Raw genomic sequence first — 18244 nt, 5'->3', positions numbered from 1 at the left:
ATTTCAATTTATATATTTAGCCATTGTAAAACAGAGGTGTGTTGGTTTATAAGGTCACAGCGTCTCCTCTGAGAGTGTGAAGCCCACCTTCATGTCTCCTTCACCGCTGGAAACATTCACACTGATGAGCTATCACGAATTTAAAGGACAAATCCACCCAAAGAAGCACCAGCAAAACATTGTGACATGCAAACCATCCAGTGTATCGTTTGCATGTCAGCAGCTAGTATTCTGCAATAACAGCCCTCGCTAAAGCTGTAGAGGTTCAGTGCCTTGCTCAAGAGCATTACAGTAGCGACCTGCTCGGTTCGTTCTGCTGAAGGGCGAACTCGCTCGACATTAGGCCACCCGTACTTCAGTGTGTGTGTGTGTGTGTGTCTCAGCGCCAGAGCTTAGGCGCATACCACGCTTGTGAGGCGAATGTGAAGGTCAGGACCTTGTGACGCTGGTTTAGGAAGTTCCAGACGTGCCCCGCGTCGTTGTGCTCTTCATTTCTTTTCCAAAACCCCTTCTTTAAGAAGGTGAGAGGAAACATACATGAGTCAGGCGACCCTCTTACTTTCTATCCCGGCCGTATCCTGTTACCAACATCATAGGTTTCCTTACTTGAAGGTATACATTTCTACTCATTTTGAATATAGAATCAATACGCTTTCCCACTAACTGCCTTCGCAAATTACAAGCAATTACAATGAAGTCACCAACATTTTCCTCTGAAATGCGGTGCAGGAAAGTCAAGAAGCGTAGAACTCTGAGTGAAGAGGAGAGGGGAGGAGAGGGGAGGAGAGGGACACCGACCGGGTAAGGGGATCCCCTGATGATGTCACTGCTCAGGGGAGCTGCCGCAGACAGACGAGGGAGTTGTAGTTTTTATTTGCTGTCACGGTGGCGTTGGTGGTGCCAGTGTCCCTCCCCTGTCTGCCCGGAGCGCGCTAGCTCTCACCCCGCCTCACTCCGGTCCAGCTCATTGTGGGTGATGGCAGGACATGAATCAGACAAGCCAGGGACTGAGGGAGACTCCTGATGGACACCATGAGGCTTCTTTACTCACTCTGAGAGGAGGATATAGAGCTTTTTTAACATTTCTTTTAAAGATATATTTGGAAACTTTTATGTGGGTTTCCCTGTAGGTAAGCTTGATGTTTTTTTGTTTTTTTTAGCTTGTATTGACCTGGAGATTGTTGAAAACAGTTGAAAAGCAACATGGAATACACACTGAAGGGGTCCTGTAACAGTTAGATCCCTAGAATGTATTATAATACTGCTGGCAGGAATATGTAAGCTAACATGGGAAATATCAATATGTACAGGACAATCTTAAACCTTTAATTAGAGGAATTCAAACCATCTGTAACATTAAACTCATCGGTACATAAATAGTTGTATTCAAATCCTCCGTAGGGACAAACTCTCTTAAAGCTTCACGTCTTGCTGGTGTTTCTCGTTGCTGCTGTGCCTGTGGGCTCAGTTGTTGTTGACATGGGTTTAGAAATAGCCGAGGTCGGAGTGATCCACCATCTGTGCCCCCCCTCCCCGACCCACCCCCCCGGCGGTGGCTGTATTTGGAACGGCCCCCTGTGTGAGCCGTCAGTGGTCAAGTGCACATCTCGTATCGCTTTGCAAGAGTGTAGACAACGCGAGACGCCGGTATTGGTCTGATAGTTTCTTCAAGCTTGAGCATTACAGTAGAATGATGCATGTGGCGTTGTTATTGTGTGTCTGGAAAGCAAGCAAAAGTGTATTTAGTTGTAAATAAACAGCTTTAACTTATCGTAGTGGTACTCTATCATTACTTAACTTTAACACTTTACTAGAGAAAGCATTTCGGTGTGTGGTTATTCCTCATTCCTGTATTTAATTCATGACATCCTTGTGCTGAACACTTCTGACATTACATATTCATAGTAAGAATTTTCTCAAAATGCCCATTAATAAAATACAGAAACATGTCCGCCATCAGTTTGACTTTGCCAGCGTGAGTCAGGCGGCAGAGATCTGCTCGACGTCCCAGTCCAGCTCAGGGCTTTCAAACTGGACCGCTCAGACTGACCAGCTGTCTCAGTGTGTTGGACCCGGTCCCTCCCTGATTCACATCAAACCATGTGGGCCTCTGCTGACGCAACGTTACAGGGTCTTTAGCTGTGCAAATGACTATTAATAGAGCTAGAGTTGCTGTGTTGCTGGTGACTGGGCTGCAGGGTGAAACACAGCGATGGTTGTGCACGACTGCAACTGCATCAAACACTGAAGAGTTTTGGGATTTTTAATGATATGTTTGTGTTTCTTTACAGATGTTGTTCACACCCAGGGTCCGATAGATGGAAGCTTGTATGCCCGGGTTCGCAAGAAAGACTCCCTGGAGGGAGTGGTCACCATCAACGGCCTCCCAGTCCATGAAAACCCCTTGACCAACACTGAGCACCCATTGCAGAACACTAACCACACCCTGCAAGCCACTGACCAGACACTTCCTGTCACAGGCCATACCTCCCTCCCTGCTGTTGACCACACCCTCTCCGTGAGCAGCGACTCTGGGAACTCGACCGCATCTGTCAAGACTGACCGTACCGATGAGCACAGCCAACCTCTGCAGGGTGGCGTGAACCACGGCCACCCGACAGTGAGTAACCCACCGCTCAGTCCGCAGGAGAAGAGGGAGCTGGACCAGCTCTTGAGTGGCCTTGAGGCAACCACCCACCAGCGGCAAACCTACCTGGTCACGTCCAACAGCCCGGGAGGAGGTGTACGACATCTCGTCCCGGCACAGGTGCACGTCAACGGGGGCCACACACGGCTCGCTGGAGCTCCATCAACAGAGGATCGTGAGACGGATATTCTCGACGACGAACTGCCCAATAGTCAAGAGGGCAACAGTGTGGATAGTTTGGGCACGCTCTCATCCTTAGAGGGCCAGGCCACACCAGGGGACCTATACTACCAATCACAGACACCAGTCAGCGGCCAGAACGACGGCCCGTACCTTGAGAGAGCTGTTTTAGGGGAAAAGCTGAGTGAGATGCCTGTGCACGGAGTCAGAACTCCCGCCGCACCCCCAGAGCGGACCATGGACTCTGCGTCACCTCAGGGGGGATACAGCAATTACCAGAACGGAGAAGAAATGTACCACTTACAGTCTTTTGGCAACCCAACAGCAAGCAGCCCTGAGACCGACCCTAAACTGATGCCTAGGGCTCCTGAGAGGAGCACCAGCAGCCGTGACGCAGTTCAGAGAGGTCTCAACACATGGCACCAGTACAGTCTTCCAGATGACCCCTTTGGACCCCCTCTTCAGTCCACCCACAGCTTGCCCCACTTCCCCACCCCAGCCTCGCAGCGGGACATCGAGCAGTCTATTGAGGCGCTCAATATGCTAATGTTGGACCTTGATCCAATCCACTCCCACATGTCCAAGTCCCACAGTGCACCCCCTGGAGAGAACACCAATGGTTCATCCCATGCCCCCTTCTCCCAGACCCTGGCCAGGCCATCCTACCAAGGAGACTCTGCCATCCACGGCTACAACAACAACTTTGGTTCGGTCAACAATGCTAATGCCTTCCATCAGTCATTGCGATCGGCTGGGAGGGTGTCAACATCGCCCTCGCAGAGCCCCGTTATGGAGTCCCCAGTGTATACCCCCCAGAGGTCCAACGCCAGCTACCAACAACACAACTCCAACCCGACACACACCCCTGAGCCTTACCTCCACGCACGGCCAACATCTGGACAAACGACTCATCACTCCCCCAACGATCCCTCCGCCAATTTCAATCAGCAGCCTCCGATTAAGCCTGTGAACTCGTACGCAGGTGGGGGAGTCTCTCACTCTCCAGACCTGCAGGGTTCCTCTCCTTATCCAGGCTACAGCGCCTCCTCCTCTCCTGTCCCCGCACACACGCCACAGCCAAAGGAAACGTCTTCTTCATCCCTGCCCCGAGAACAGGACGCAGAAGAGGAGAATCTGAACCTGGAAGGCTTGGTGGCTCAACGCATCGCTGGTAAGACCTTACACTTTTGACTTCCATATGTCTGATATGGTAACAGTGTTTTAGAGACCTGGGGCAACCTGCTGCTTACGTTTCTAGGCAGGGTAAGGGATGTTGTGGTGGTAGTACTGGCAAGAACTTCTATCTGTTTTCACACTGGTCTCAGGTACTGTATGTTGCTCCCCTTTGATTCGGTTGCTTCAGGCAGGTCGGAATAACTGTGATGAGACCCTTTTGGGAAAGAAGTCAAATGTGTTGTGCATTCAAATTCAGCTCTCTTCAGGCATTGTTTCATTTGGTTATTGGTGACTATGACTTGGAGATTTTGCCAATTCTGTTATTGTTCCATTATACATGATCATCTGTCTGAATTGAATTCCTGGCTCCCACCCTGAGACATGAATAGAGCGTAGTGTTCTCACATAGCTTGTACTGACATATTTTGGTTAGCTTGAAAATGTTGTTGTGTGAGACCAAACCGAAGGATAAATGCAGCCAAAGTAAGAACTCCTTCACTGATTCAGACCAGATTCAGACTATGGTACATTTGAAAGCCACCTTAGACAAGACGGAGGTAGTAAACACACCTTGTCGACCCAGAGCACCAAACAGCACATGAGCAGTTTGTGTTCCAGAACCATCAGTGGGGAGTCCAACCAGAGAAATGAGCCGCAGCCTTCAAACAATCTGTGCAGCTAAAATAAGTCAGAGTTGGTGAGAGTGGAGGAGGGATGAGGGTAAGAATAGCCAGGAGGCTCCAGCTTCCATGCATTGTCTGCATTCATGCTGACTGTGAGGTTGAAAGCAGGCTCCAGGACGCCACCAAGTGGAGGAAATGTGCAATGACATCTGAAGTCAACCAGCCTCAGATATATGACACATTTTATTAATGATACTTCTCTGATTTTGAATACCTAAAATAGTAAGTTCCTCAACACATAATCAGATTTATAAACACAATTTATATTTATTGATTACCTAATTCAAAGGGATTGTCATTTCCAACCTGAACCTCACTCCTCATACCTCAGACCTTGGCTAAGTTGGGGCTCGACAGACTTTATCCAATACATTGATCAGCCTGTCTGTGATTCTTCATTTCTTCACCGTCCATGAAAACCATGTATCTCCAACATTTCAGACAAAGCATCAGGAGTTCAAAACTTTGGCCACAATTTATTAAATGGGAATTATTTCATATCTCAGCATGAGTCAATTGATCCTCACTGATTTCAAAAGTCGGACGATACAAACTGAATTACACAAGTTTAGTGGAGTACAAAGATTATAGGGTCAATCAATTTTTCAAAGAGGAATACCCTTAATTGTTTTAGCTATCCTAAATGAATATTTAGAAACAATCAGTATCGATTGTAATGTTTCAGATTGATGCAGCCACCCTAAACATGCTTAGACCATTAAATGTATCCAAAATCTACCAATCGCCAAACCTGAAGATACATGGAGTCATGTGACAAGTTTCTTTTCCCTTTTATTTGACTTTTGTGTTTTTCTGTTTTCCCTACATTCAATCCATCACTCTGCTGTGTGGACCACCCTCCCCACCATTGCTTCTTCTTCTTTTTCTTCTTTTTCTTCTTCTTCTTCTTCTTCTTATTATTCTTATTCTTCGTCTTCGTCTTCGTCTTCTTCTTCTTCTTCCTCTGTACCTCTCCCACCTTCCTCCACCTCCACCTCCACCTCCACCTCCTGCCCTCCATCTACCACCCTGACCTCCCTCCCCTGGAACAGAGTACAACGCTCGCATTCGCGGGATCAGCATGAGCGTACAGCAATCTGACCGCCATCGCTCCTATTCCTTCTCTGGTTTGTCCACTATCGCTCGCTTTTCATTTGTTTCCTTTTGGCTCCTGCATTAGTAGCATCTCTCCTATCACCTCTCAAATTCTCGATTGAGCTGTGCTATTTTCCCCTTTTGCTCTGCCTCTGCTTTTGTCTCTCTCCTCACCCATTCACTGAGGATAATGTGAAGGAGAGAAATCCATACATATGTTGGGGTGTTTCAGGGGTTCGATCCAGAGGAATGACCCCAGAGGTGACTCAGGAGACGGGTCGGCGTCGGACCACCAGCGAGGGCCAGTACCAGAGTAGCCATGACAACAGGCCGGCGACGCATTCGCCAGATTTCGCCAACGCTCTGGCTCTCAACCCGGGAGGACGACCCAGAGAGGTACGGGAAAGAAATGAGGAGGAATGGAGGAAGATCATTTGAATAAAATGAATGAATACATGTTTGTGCCTTTGTGTGTGTGTGTGTGTGTGTGTGTGTTCCTTCAGGGTCCCATGCACAGCTACCGGGAGGCGTTTGAGGTTGAAGAGGCGGAAGATTTTGTCGAAAGTGGTGGTGAGAAATCCCCCCAGACCCCCGGCTTCCCTGTGTCCCCACAGACTCCTTACTTCAACATGTGTAGGTTCACCCAGCCTGCAGACAGAGGGCGCTCTCTAACCTCTAAGTACAGTCTGGTACCATGCATAACCTGCATGATTCCACCAAATGTGTTGCTGTTTATATTCAACAAGAGAAGGAAAAAAGTAACGAAAAGAAAACAATAGACTTTTTACTTAACTTTTTACTTAACTTTTCACTTTATTAAGCAGAAAGAAAACAAATATATGGTTACAAATCCATGCTAGAAATAAAAATGGATTCATTCTAAGGATCCAAATATAACCTCAGGGTCATAGAATCGTACTTTAACTTTTCAGCTAATCAAACAAAGCACTGCTTCCTGTGCTACTGCTAAGATTAATAATCATCAACAACAATAAAGTCGTGACTGGCAAACAAATTACTCTGAAAATGATTGCATGCTGATGAAGATGCTTTTCAGTATTGTGTTGCAGATAATTTTTTTTTTTTTTAGAACATTATTTATTAATGAGAAACAGCGTTTTTGTGTGTTTGTGAATTCAAAACAAAAATCAACAACAGAAACCAATCGGGTGGAAATCAGATTGTAAAGTTTTCACTTGTACCACAAAAATCTGCAGATTATTTGCATTTTCTCTTTGCTCCTCTTCATTTTCTGAAACACATTCTGAGCTCTTACTCTTTAATGAACTGAACGTTTGCATGTACAACGACATAAAAGACAGGAAAGAACCTCAGTCCAAAGCCGTCTGCTCCAGGGTCTGGACCATGAGCAATGAAACAATAAACCTTAAAATAACCCCAAAATTGATTAATATGAATTCACCTTTACATACGCAGAAGAAGAAGAGCCTCTTATAAATGGATTTTTATCTCATAAACTGTCTCAGTCACAGATGAATTGAAGTTCCTCATCACAGTTTCGAGCCTCCCACACGTTTCGGTTCTTATCTTCTCCCGTCACCCGCAAGGCTCCGCATGCCCCCGTAGGACACTGGGGTCTCCCCCCTTGTCCCCAGTACTCTTGCTTCAGTGCTGTCCCTTTCACCCACAACCAGCGACCGGCCAGGAAACGCAGACCCACCCAAACGTGTTGGGTGGTGGTGGCGGCCTTGGCAATCTCTATTTGGGCCTGCAGCAGCTCTGTGTCTGTGTCCATGCTGGCCAGATCGCTCTGTTGCTCCCTGCAGTGCTGTAAAGCCTTCTCCCAAGTCTTCCTCTCTCTCTCCACAACCACACTGTAGCACACAGAGGAGAAGTAGTAACTATTAGCATAGCCACCGTACCATTTATCCCCATAAAGTGTGCCATAGACATCATAATCATCAGGTTCGTGTCTCCCCCACATGCGTCCAGACACATGCGTCCCAACTCCTGACCACTTCCATGTGTTGCCGTCCTTTTGCAGTCCAATCCAGTAGTGGAAGCGACTGTAGGGGTTCAACTGGTAGAATTTTTTAAGGTCTTGTTCATTTCTGATAGAGGCCAGATCTGTGTAGTATGTCTGGCAGTTTTTCTGAGCTTGCATCCTGCTCATGTATTGCTGAACGAGAATTAACTTTCCAGAAGTAGCAGGCGCGCTTGTAAGCACGAGGAGGGTGCAAAGGACAGTTGGGTCCATTGTTGCTCTGGGTTGAGGACCTGCAGAGTCCTGCGTCGCTCTGAGGACTCAAAGACGATGTTGGTGATTTATATGCTGGAGGTTTTGTCCCTTCGTATTTCACATTTGCATGAGGTGGGTCCACTCTCTGTGTGCTCAAACTAACAAGCTGTCAACATTTTCAGCCTCCAAATCAAAATTATGAATTATGAGACTGAAAAAGGCTTTTATTTCCTTGTTTCGCCCGTTTAGTCTTGATTAACCTGTGGAAGAAGTCAGACACATGCTGACACACACACACACACACACACACACACCAAAAAAATGCCTGAAAGTGGGGGACAAAAACGGGGAAATGTTGACAACACTGCAGATTTGCTGCAATGAATAATCTGGACGTTCCATTCTTATTTTGTGGGAAAGTTGATCCCACTTTGATCAGACAAAGAACATAAATGAATCTTTGCTGTAGATTTTTCTGATCTTCTCTTCATGTGGGATCAGTGAGGTCGCTGGTGAGGTCTCAGACACTTCAGAATGTTCTTAACAAATTCTGAATTTGCTTGAGGGAGACCAGGAACAACACTTAGCAGGTGTGTGCAAATTATGATTTTGTAGGACAGGGGGAAGCAGTTTGTTATGTTGAGTTTGTTTTTCCTGAAAGGCTGGAATGTAAATGGGAGAGGTGTGGAAAGGCCTCGTACTTTCCATGAAGATGAATATACTGCATCTCACACACACACACACACACACACACACTAACACACACATCTGGTGTTTGTGGGTGTGGCACGCTCATGGACACGGTTGATTGCGATGATACTTTCTTCTTAATGAAGCGTCTCTTAGCCTCAGCACAGCGCCCTCTGCTGCGGTCGCACCTGAACACACAGCTGTCTCAGTAAGACTCTGCTCCCACATCATGACCCCTGGGTCGTGGGTCTGATGCCCTGCCATGCTTCAACCAACCTGAAGAGTTCATTTCCCAAAATGAGCAGTCAGTTCATTTATTGATCTATTATCTCTCAAACACAGATGGAAGAAGGACCTGAGATATAGAAAATTGTGAAATTCTGTAAACGGCCTTTGGTCTTTGCTCATTTTGGAAAAGCAGAATTCTTCAGCGTTTCAATGATTTCGCACATTAAACATGAAATCGACTTGTTGAGCATCCTCAGCTTTAACCCCGTCGCTGCCGCCTCATCCGGCCATAATCTGACCCCAGACCCGCCTCATCCTGTGGTTGAGCAGCATGCATGGAGTCCTGCTTCTCCCATTCCATCACTGCTCGGTGTGTCAGCATGGACATCATCAGCTCGTACCTCTGCAGGCCAATTGTTTCATTTAGAAACAGAAACGCAAATGAAACAAGAATGAGTCGCATTATTTAATGTTTCTAGATGAAGATCCAGCTGTTGAAGCGTTGAGATTTGGTTTCAGATTAAGCAGAAACATCTTTATTCCTCAGATCTGGTTGACCAGATTGGTTTTCAACTGTATAAATATAATTTTTTTGCGCCCTTTGACCTTTAGGCTCACCTTCCTGCACTATCTCTTCATTGCTGCCTTTTCTTCCGCTCTTCTCATGAATGTACCAGAATAAAAGCATCAAGTTAAATGTCTCAGATGGAGAAGGGAGCCTGGATAAATATAATATAAATAAATAAAGAGTGTGACTGATCTGAATATGCAATAATAATAATCATTGTTATTATTATTATTATCATTATGCATTGTATTTCAAATGCACTTTTAACCTCCACAAACATGTGACTCCACATGTAACACAGTCATGTTTCATCATATCTAAAGTAAATGATTGTGTACTTTTGTTGGTCACTTTATGTTCTTGCATGATTATGGATGTAAAATCTCATTTGTACTTGAGCTTAACTCTCTCTCTCTCCCTCTCTCTCTCTCTCCCTCTCTCTCTCTCTCTCTCTCTGTCTCTCCCCCTCTCCTTCCCCCTCCCCCCCCCCCCTCTCTCGCTCTGTTTCTCTCTCTCTCTCTACCCCTCCGTAGCTCGCTCCCCTCCAGGTTTAGCCAAGACTCCTCTCTCAGCTCTGGGCCTAAAGCCACATCAACACAGTGGATCAGGTCAGTCACACACACACCACACGTACCTGCACACGTTATATGTGCGTCACGCTTAGGAACCTGTGTCATATTTGTCCTGAGGGTGGCGCTAAAGCAAACCATCAACTTCTGTTTGGCCTTTAGATCCTTACTTAGACTCTCATGAATCAAAGTAACTAAAGTGTTCATGACCTCATCTGGTCCTGGCTCCGATCAGCTGCTGTCTGCTGCCCTCTAGTGGCACCAAAGCTCAAACTTCCACCTGCAGGCCTCCAACTCTTGCTATCTGCTCAGGTGTCTCTTCTTTGCCCCCTCCTCCTCCTCCTCTTCCTCCACACTTCTGTCTCTCTCATCTCTGACTTTTCCTTTCTTTCCTTCCCTGCTTGCTGTCTTCTTCCCGCCATCAGACTGTGAATCCAATGATGGAGAGCAAGGTAAGTGCTCTACAGTTCACAGCCTCGTTCTTCTCCACAGAGTGTGTGTGACTCCCTCCTGTCGCCTCAGCCGCCTCCATATCACTTCCTGTCTTGTATGTCTGAATGATCCCTGGATGATAACATCCCTGCATCTCTGTGTGTGTGTGTGTGTGTGTGTGTGTGTGTGTCCCTCAGACCTCCGCGGTTTTGGCGATTGCAGATCGAACGCTCCCGTCTCCTCTTGTAGTCCCATCCATGGCACCGACGGGTGAGTAAGGTCAAAGGTCATTTGAGTGTTAAGGTTCTGTCAAATTGAATTGAAATGTGTATGTTTATATCTGGACTCTGTTGGTAGGAGGAGGATGGGTTCCCCCCACAGCCCCACCCCCTCCTACCCCCACAGAGCCGCCTCCCCCGAGGGCTCCCAGGTCAACATCATGGGCGTCCACACCGTCCCCGGCAGCCCCAACACTCTCCACCGCACAGTGGCCACCAACACGCCGCCAAGCCCCGCCCTCCAACGACGCCTGGCCGGTCAAGCCAGCCCCTCGCTGGCCAGACACCCGCCCCCGGTGGGAGGAACGGTCCCTTCCAGCCCTCTGATTGGCCGAAACCCTAGAACGTCCGGCGCCGCCGTGCCGCCCAGCCCGCTGATGGGCCGCCGCGGGATGGCGAGTGGGCACAGCACACCCGATGACCCGGCTGCTCTGTCGCGTCAGGGGAGTGCCCAGCCTCCGCCCACGCCGGCCTTCCCTGTCTCCCCGCAACTACCGGGGAAGAGACATATGTCCAGCGGAGACGTAGAGAGGTGCAACTTGAATCTGTCCCAGACCAGCGGCGGCAGTGCTCCAAATATGACACATCAACTCCCAGACGTGTCCAAGTCCATCTACGGTGAGGGACAGACACCTGAACCACTCATTCAGAGCCACATGGTGGTGCTGTTTACAGCTGAGGAGAGCTGCTGTTTTTGTTTTGGTCGTCACAATCCTGAGCTCCTCTGCAAACTGAGACGGGACAAAGAGTTGAGACGGAGACGTGCTCTTATCTTGAGGAACCTTTGTGTCCTTTCCACTAATTATTTTCTTTGTCCTTTTCCTCCAAACAGACGGCTATCCAGACATAAAGATGAATGTTAAATTTGTCCAGGACACGTCTAAGTACTGGTACAAGCCGGACATCTCCAGAGAGCAAGGTGAGGCCCTGAAGCAGCAACCGCAGAGACGTCTGCCTCTTTGTTCTGTCCTCTCCTTCTTCATCCTCCCCTCTGTTTGACGATCACATGTCTTGCTTCTTTCTTTCATCTTTATCTGTCTCTTCCCTGTCTCTTCCCTGTCTCGTCCCTCCTCTCAGCCATCAATCTGTTGAAGGACAGGGAGCCGGGAGCGTTCATAATAAGGGACAGTCACTCCTTCAGAGGGGCCTACGGTCTGGCCATGAAGGTGGCGTGTCCCCCGCCAACCGTCCAACAGAACAAGAAAGGTACAAACGCCGTCTTCTCTGGGTCTTTGAGACACGGAATCACCTCACACTCGTAACATTGTGGCTTTCGTTAACAGTTGCCGACATGACGAACGAGCTGGTGAGACACTTCCTGATCGAGACGAGTCCCAAAGGCGTCCGACTCAAGGGCTGTCCCAACGAACCGTACTTTGGTGAGACTACAGCTCCTTCTTGTCTCATCGGTAGCGTCTTGTTTTATGGTCCACGCTTCATCGAAAGTGGTTTCAATCTAGTTTGAGAGAGATTTTGCCCTGTGTGTGTAGGTTGTCTCTCTGCTCTGGTGTACCAGCACTCCATGACTCCTCTGGCTCTGCCCTGTAAGCTGATGATCCCCACCAAAGGTCAGCGTTACTCACTTCTACATGTCCTCAACCCCCCGGGCGGTCACATCGGGCGATCAGTAGCACTCACAGAAACTCTGCTCCATTTCTCCCAGATCCCAATGAAGAGGCCATGGAACTGGTCACGCCCACTGATCCGGTTTTAGAGCTTCTGAAGCAAGGAGCAGGTAAAGATGAGGAGCTGTTATATGGAAAATGTTTTCACTGTTCTGAATGATTTTGTTGGAATCACACAAAAGACTTCTCACCAAACCTGTGAGATCTAGGTCTGGTTCTGAAATTAAACCACTAGATGGCGCCGGTGCAGTGTGCTAGCACAGTGAGACAGTTCTGATGAAACCTAACAAGAGGAGCTACAAAGAACACTTTCATGATTTTGCCTCTTAATGCCTCTTAATCAGAATATTGAATCCAGACTTTTATTGTGTGGTAAAAAAAAAAACAACAAACACAAACTTTGAATTTCTTGCTCAACCTATCCAGCTTTGTGTTCGTGCTGCTCACACACTCTTCACTCTTACCTTACAGTCCAGAAGGTTCCTGAGGAGGCTCATGGTAAATACTGGTTTGCACGGTTCAGCTGCATCTTGACATTTCTCAAAGACCAAAAACACTTCACTGGAATGTGGATGTCCTGATGCCTGCGCTCACAAAGGAGCCATGTTTGATTTAGTGATGAATTTGAGTTCTTAGACTTTTAAGGAAGAAGTGTTTGAAATGCATGTCTACCATATTGCAGCTAAACCCTAATGAACCCTGGAGTATCATGCGTCCTGCCACCGTGTGCATGAGTGACGTCTCTCATCACCGCAGCTCTCCTCAGTCATTAACCGCATGCAGGCTGACCGTCACAAAGCCCTTTACTTTAAATAACAAGAACCTCTCCGTGTTTAAACTCTAGCATGCAACGTCCTCTACATTAACTCTGTGGACATGGAGTCGCTGACGGGGCCTCAGGCCATCGCCAAGGCCATCAGCCAGACGCTGTCCACCAACCCGCTGCCCGACGCCACCACCGTCCACTTCAAAGTGTCCACACAGGGCGTCACGCTCACCGACAGCCAGAGGAAGTGAGTAGATCACAGCGCAGGGATGATCTGAGTCAGATTCAGCCTGTAAGGGAGGGGAGGGGTGGACAAACTAAACGGTGAGCTTTGATCGTTTGGACGTTGTTGATTTGTCTGATCACAGGATCTTCTTCAGACGGCATTATCCCATCAACACAGTCACCTACTGTGACATCGACCCCCAGGACAGAAAGTAAGAAACCCAAGGACAGTATTTGTGTAAATGTGGAACAAAACCCTCGGTTCAGATTCAGATTCATGTCTTCTGTCTTCCCTCTGTAGATGGGGCAAAGAAGGAGGCGGCTCGGTCAAGTAAGTGACATGGAGGCATTTAGATGAAACCTACATTTGAGGCGTGTAACGTTGCGTCAACTTCTTCTTTCTCCACCCCACCAGGCTTTTTGGATTCGTGGCAAGGAAACAAGGAAGCACAACGGACAACGTGAGCCACCTGTTCGCCGAGCTGGACCCGGATCAGCCCGCCTCAGCCATCGTCAGCTTCATCTCTAAAATGATGAAGCGATGAACACCCCCCTCCCCCCCCCCCCCCCTTCCCCCTGACGTCTGAATGGCAGCAGCCGTTTGGATATCGTCCCACTTCGTTGGCGTCTTTTCGGCCAGGACCCCGACGCCCTTCGTCCTTTGTGTTCTTTCCGTTTCCTCTTGGCTGTAGCTTGTTTCCTTTTCCTTCTCTTTCCTCCCCCGACTCTGCCTTGCTGGTTTGTCTTGACTTTGGTCGTTTTTTTGGAAGTATTGGGAAGGATTTGTGCGCGGATCCAGTTTGGCGGCAGAGGATGTGCGGCGCAGAGCTGCGGACGTGAAGAAGAAGTTAATAGGCGAGTGAAGGGAGAGACATGAATAACAGGGTCACCTGCACGTCCAAGAACACGCTCGCTAAAGACTAAAGGACAAATGTAAAGTTCAACGGGAGAACACGCGAGGACTCGTATGTTTCAGGGTTTTATTGTTTTGTTTTGTTTGGATTGATTTACCAAAGGTAGTTGCAATACAAGTGCAAGAATGAGGTAGCTATTAAGCCATTACTTTGTTTCTATTTTCAAAAGATGAAAGTGTTGAACAAAAAAGAAAAATGGTTTCTTCTCGTCTTCAGGAAAAAAGTTGGCCTTGACGGCTTTTAGCAAAACAAGAGTCTGAAGACCTAATGCATGTTAGCTTGACCTTTAAGCTTGGTTCTTCTACCTTCCACAGAAGTCATTTGTGAAATCCTTAGAGTGGTCATGTCCGGGCCTGGTGTGTGTTGGAAAGGGCTCTGCAGTGAAACGATGACTGATCTCTACTGCGTCAAGCAGACCGGACTCATCAGAGGTCACCGGCACGTCGTGTCGGTGACGCCACGCTCGCATCACCTCAGCCTCCGGGATCCAAGCCTGACGCCCGACTCCAAGACTCCCAAGACTCCCAAGACTCCCAAGACTCCAGATGTGGATGTTTCTGATTCTGAACTCAGAAAGCTCCAGATGTAGACCGATGTCGCGGCGAGAGACGAGACGGCTGGTTTCATGAGATGGCGCTGTCGGCTCAGGCTTGGACCCCCCCCCTCCTCCCCCTCCTTGCCCCGCCCCCATCACCAACTGCTTGCAGTAGTGGATCTGTTCATAGACGCTGCCACTGAAACACACTGGAAATCACCAGGGACTGGCCCCGTGACCTGGACCTATGCACTGTTCTGCATGTTGTAGTCCCACAAACGCTCCCTCCCTCATAGCTGCATTCAACATCACTGAAAACATTCTATGCTGTGCTAAAAACGACTTAAAAACCTTTAGACAAGTACACTGAGGATGTATGACTTGTCAAAGACTGCATGAAATAGACATTTTTGTACTCTCCTCGGAGTCCTAAAAAAAGAAGTAGACAACCCATTGTTGAAGTAGTCACATGATGGTGAGATGCTATATTTTTACTTTTTTGTTTTTAGTCCATTTGAGCCAGGGTTACCTTTCACTGTACGGAGGACAGTCCAGTCTTTGTTTCTGTTCCACAGTGAACTTTACCATGTTGTCAAATTTCCACTTAGATACTTTTAGGGCAAAGGAAAAAAAAACAAAAAACACAAGGAGTTTCCACACTGTGCGCAGATGCCTGCTTGTTGAACACGTGCTCAACCATTCACAATAAGCTAAGGGAATCGATATTGATATACAGTAAATGTACATAGATATACTACTTTGAAAGGTGACATAGCGAAAAAGTATTTATTTTTGTTGCTTTGGTCCCTCATGATTACTCATATATACATATATTGTACAGTCTAGATAAAGAAGATGACCTAATGGGTTGAGAAAAAAATATATACTTATTTTGGCTAATGATTTCAAAGTCTGAGGATTTTGAAATGTGTTTGAATATAAGGTGTACATTACTTTGTACATGTACATGTTTGTTTTTGGCTCGACATGTTTCTCATTTTTCGGTTTTCTCGTTAAGAAAAAAAAAAAGATGGAAAAAAAAAAAAAGAGGTCGGGCATGAGCGAGATCCAAGAGTCTGTACGGAACGAAACGCATGGACAGAAGCATCAAACGTGTAAGTGTGTGTGTGTAGGTCAGGACGGTAAAGTCCAGGGGGAAGCCAACCTCAAATGCAATATGAAACACTCGTATGCACCCCGGGCTCCAGTTTGGGCCTCTCATGTACCTCTTGCTTGGTTTCCGTGGTTACTGATGTCACGTGAGTCGCAGAGAGAGTTTGTGTTTTGGGGTCAAATCCAGACTTTGAGCTGGAGTGAGAAATGTTCTAGTTGCTGCACAATCAGCACGGTTTGTGTTCACACTCTCCGTTTTGTCTCCTCACCAAAACAAAGATGGCAACAGGAAATGTAGTAGTCTCTCTAGTTTTGAACCATGAAATGACAGAAACAAGCGTCAGGTCAATGCTTTCCTCAGTAAGCATTAGAATTTAACAGTAGTCCACAGTTTACAGAATACTTTCCAAGTAGGATCCCAAAACCTCGCTTTTGCCAATGCATGGTAAACAGGGTGGTTGCTATGATGTTTTGGGTGGTCGCTAGGGTTCTCTTTGTGATCATTAGGTCGCTAGGGTGGTTGCTATGTTCAGGGTCAATGCTGGGGTGGTTGCTTGGGTGGTTGCTATGGGGTTCTGGGTGGTTGCTATAGTGATCTGGTTGGTATGGTGTTAGGAGTGATCACTTGTGTGTGTGTGTGTGTGTGTGTGTGTGTGTGCGTGTGCGTGCGTGCGTGTGTGTGTGTTAGTTACTATGTCATTTCCAGTTGCCATCTTCCTTTTGCTGGAGAAATTGAGTTGTCTTGGTTATAAAAATTGCTTAATTGTGCAGCAGATCCTCTATCTTTCACTCCCGCTTGATGAAAAGTCTTCTGCCGTCTTGAGCTCATCACCTGTGTGTGTAGTCACATGATCAGCAGGCTGCGACTCACAGGCATGGATGCAAAGGCCAACATGAGAACAGATGACATGAGAGTCAAACTGGGGCCGTATGCACCATAACAGTTACTATTATCATTTGCCAAAGATTCAAACACATAACATCTATGCTGACTGGCTGCATGTTGCTTTGTATGTTCATAACAAAAACTCCCTGGTGCCGGTTTGTCATGTGAGCTGTGCGCCTCGTTCGGCCGGGATGAGCTCGCTCTCGTCTGGCGGACGACACAGATGACGAAGGTGCAGAGGTTTTTGTCGTTTTTTTAAGGAATTTGTTTTAAAATGTGTCTCCGTCTTCAAAACACAGCGGCCCCCAATGGAAAGTGTGTGAAACAGAAAGCACTTATATTGACACAAGAGTCACCTGTGTGTCAGTGTTGTGCAGTTCCAGCTGTGTCAGACTGCCAAAGGTGTCTTTCTCCTCCGGCTCTCCCCCCCAACGGGATTTATTTATTCTTCTTATTTATTATTTTCTGACATGTTTTTAAAGAATCTCATTTCATTGTCACATTTTCGCGGTTGTCAGTGTGGATGGATGGAGGTATACGGTAAACCAACGTTGTGTTCACTCAAGATTAGATCCAATTTCTGATAAAAAAAGGTTCGACTCCCGCATCGCACCTGTGGGCTCTGAGTCGACGGCGACCTTGTTTCGGCTAAAAACAAAGCGATTTCTGCGCCCCGGCAGTGCAGACGGGACTTCTTGTTGTATGAATGTGTGACCATGGATGTACAAAAAGGGTCTCAGATTTGTTTGCTCTTATCATTTACATTATATTGTCATGGCTTACCTGTTCCTAAGGAGAAAAAAAACATTAAAGCAATACAAATCAGTTACAGGATGCAATGTGGTCATTCATGATGTTTGATGCATATTTTTAGAATATTATTCAACCACAATCTCAGTGTTAAAACTTAATTTCAACGTCACACTTAAGTTTTATTGAGATCGTGAAGGACTGAAGGCTGATTTTCATCTCTAAAATGTTTGATTGATAAGTGTGTGTGTGTGTGTGTGTGTGTGTGTGTGTGTGTATGTGTGTGTGTGGTCCTGTACTGTTGTAATCCAGCACTACAGACTCACTGAGGCAGCTTTCTAAGCAGTAGACTGAGTTTTTCGACTGAAACCACCTCACATAAGACAAACGAGACGCCGAGACACGAGAAGCAGAACCAGTGAAGAGCCAGAAGCTGACACGGCAGCAGACGGTGCTTAAACCCCTAAATATGCATGACACACGTCCGCATGACAAATTACACACACACACACCCACACACACACACAACGTCACTGTGAGGTGTCAGGGAGGCAAAACCAACAAGCCCTGCCAAATGCATCATGGGCCTCCAGCTCATAGACACTGTGTTTACCCTGAGAACAGCCAGCTGTTAAGGTAATAGCCTGTGGATAAAAGACTCGCGCCCGGTCGCGTCCAGCTGAT

At 47.2% G+C, this 18244-nt stretch overlaps 1 protein-coding gene across 3 annotated transcripts in view; it reads left to right on the top strand.

Moving 5' to 3' along the window:
• Positions 1-17637, top strand: part of tns1a (tensin 1a) — a 44485-nt gene extending 26848 nt beyond the window's left edge. For 2 of the 3 annotated variants that reach the window (XM_076155218.1, XM_076155219.1), the window contains exons 16-31: positions 2292-3998; positions 6014-6177; positions 6285-6414; positions 10001-10075; positions 10666-10738; positions 10826-11364; positions 11579-11665; positions 11824-11952; positions 12030-12125; positions 12237-12314; positions 12410-12481; positions 12843-12869; positions 13216-13384; positions 13506-13574; positions 13664-13693; positions 13778-17637. In XM_076155218.1, the coding sequence (XP_076011333.1) occupies positions 2292-3998; positions 6014-6177; positions 6285-6414; positions 10001-10075; positions 10666-10738; positions 10826-11364; positions 11579-11665; positions 11824-11952; positions 12030-12125; positions 12237-12314; positions 12410-12481; positions 12843-12869; positions 13216-13384; positions 13506-13574; positions 13664-13693; positions 13778-13907 (3575 nt within the window). In that variant the 3' untranslated portion in view covers positions 13908-17637. The remainder of the gene's footprint in view (positions 1-2291; positions 3999-6013; positions 6178-6284; positions 6415-10000; positions 10076-10665; positions 10739-10825; positions 11365-11578; positions 11666-11823; positions 11953-12029; positions 12126-12236; positions 12315-12409; positions 12482-12842; positions 12870-13215; positions 13385-13505; positions 13575-13663; positions 13694-13777) is intronic. The other variant, XM_076155217.1, reaches the window with a different exon arrangement.
• The last annotated feature ends 607 nt before the right edge of the window (positions 17638-18244 follow it).

This window comes from Genypterus blacodes, unplaced genomic scaffold, assembly GCF_046128005.1.
Source record: "Genypterus blacodes isolate CSIRO-AG114 ecotype Tasmania unplaced genomic scaffold, CSIRO-AGI_Gbla_v1 ptg000066l_1, whole genome shotgun sequence".
NCBI classification, from domain to species: domain Eukaryota; kingdom Metazoa; phylum Chordata; class Actinopteri; order Ophidiiformes; family Ophidiidae; genus Genypterus; species Genypterus blacodes.
This window is presented reverse-complemented; position numbering and strand designations above follow the sequence as displayed.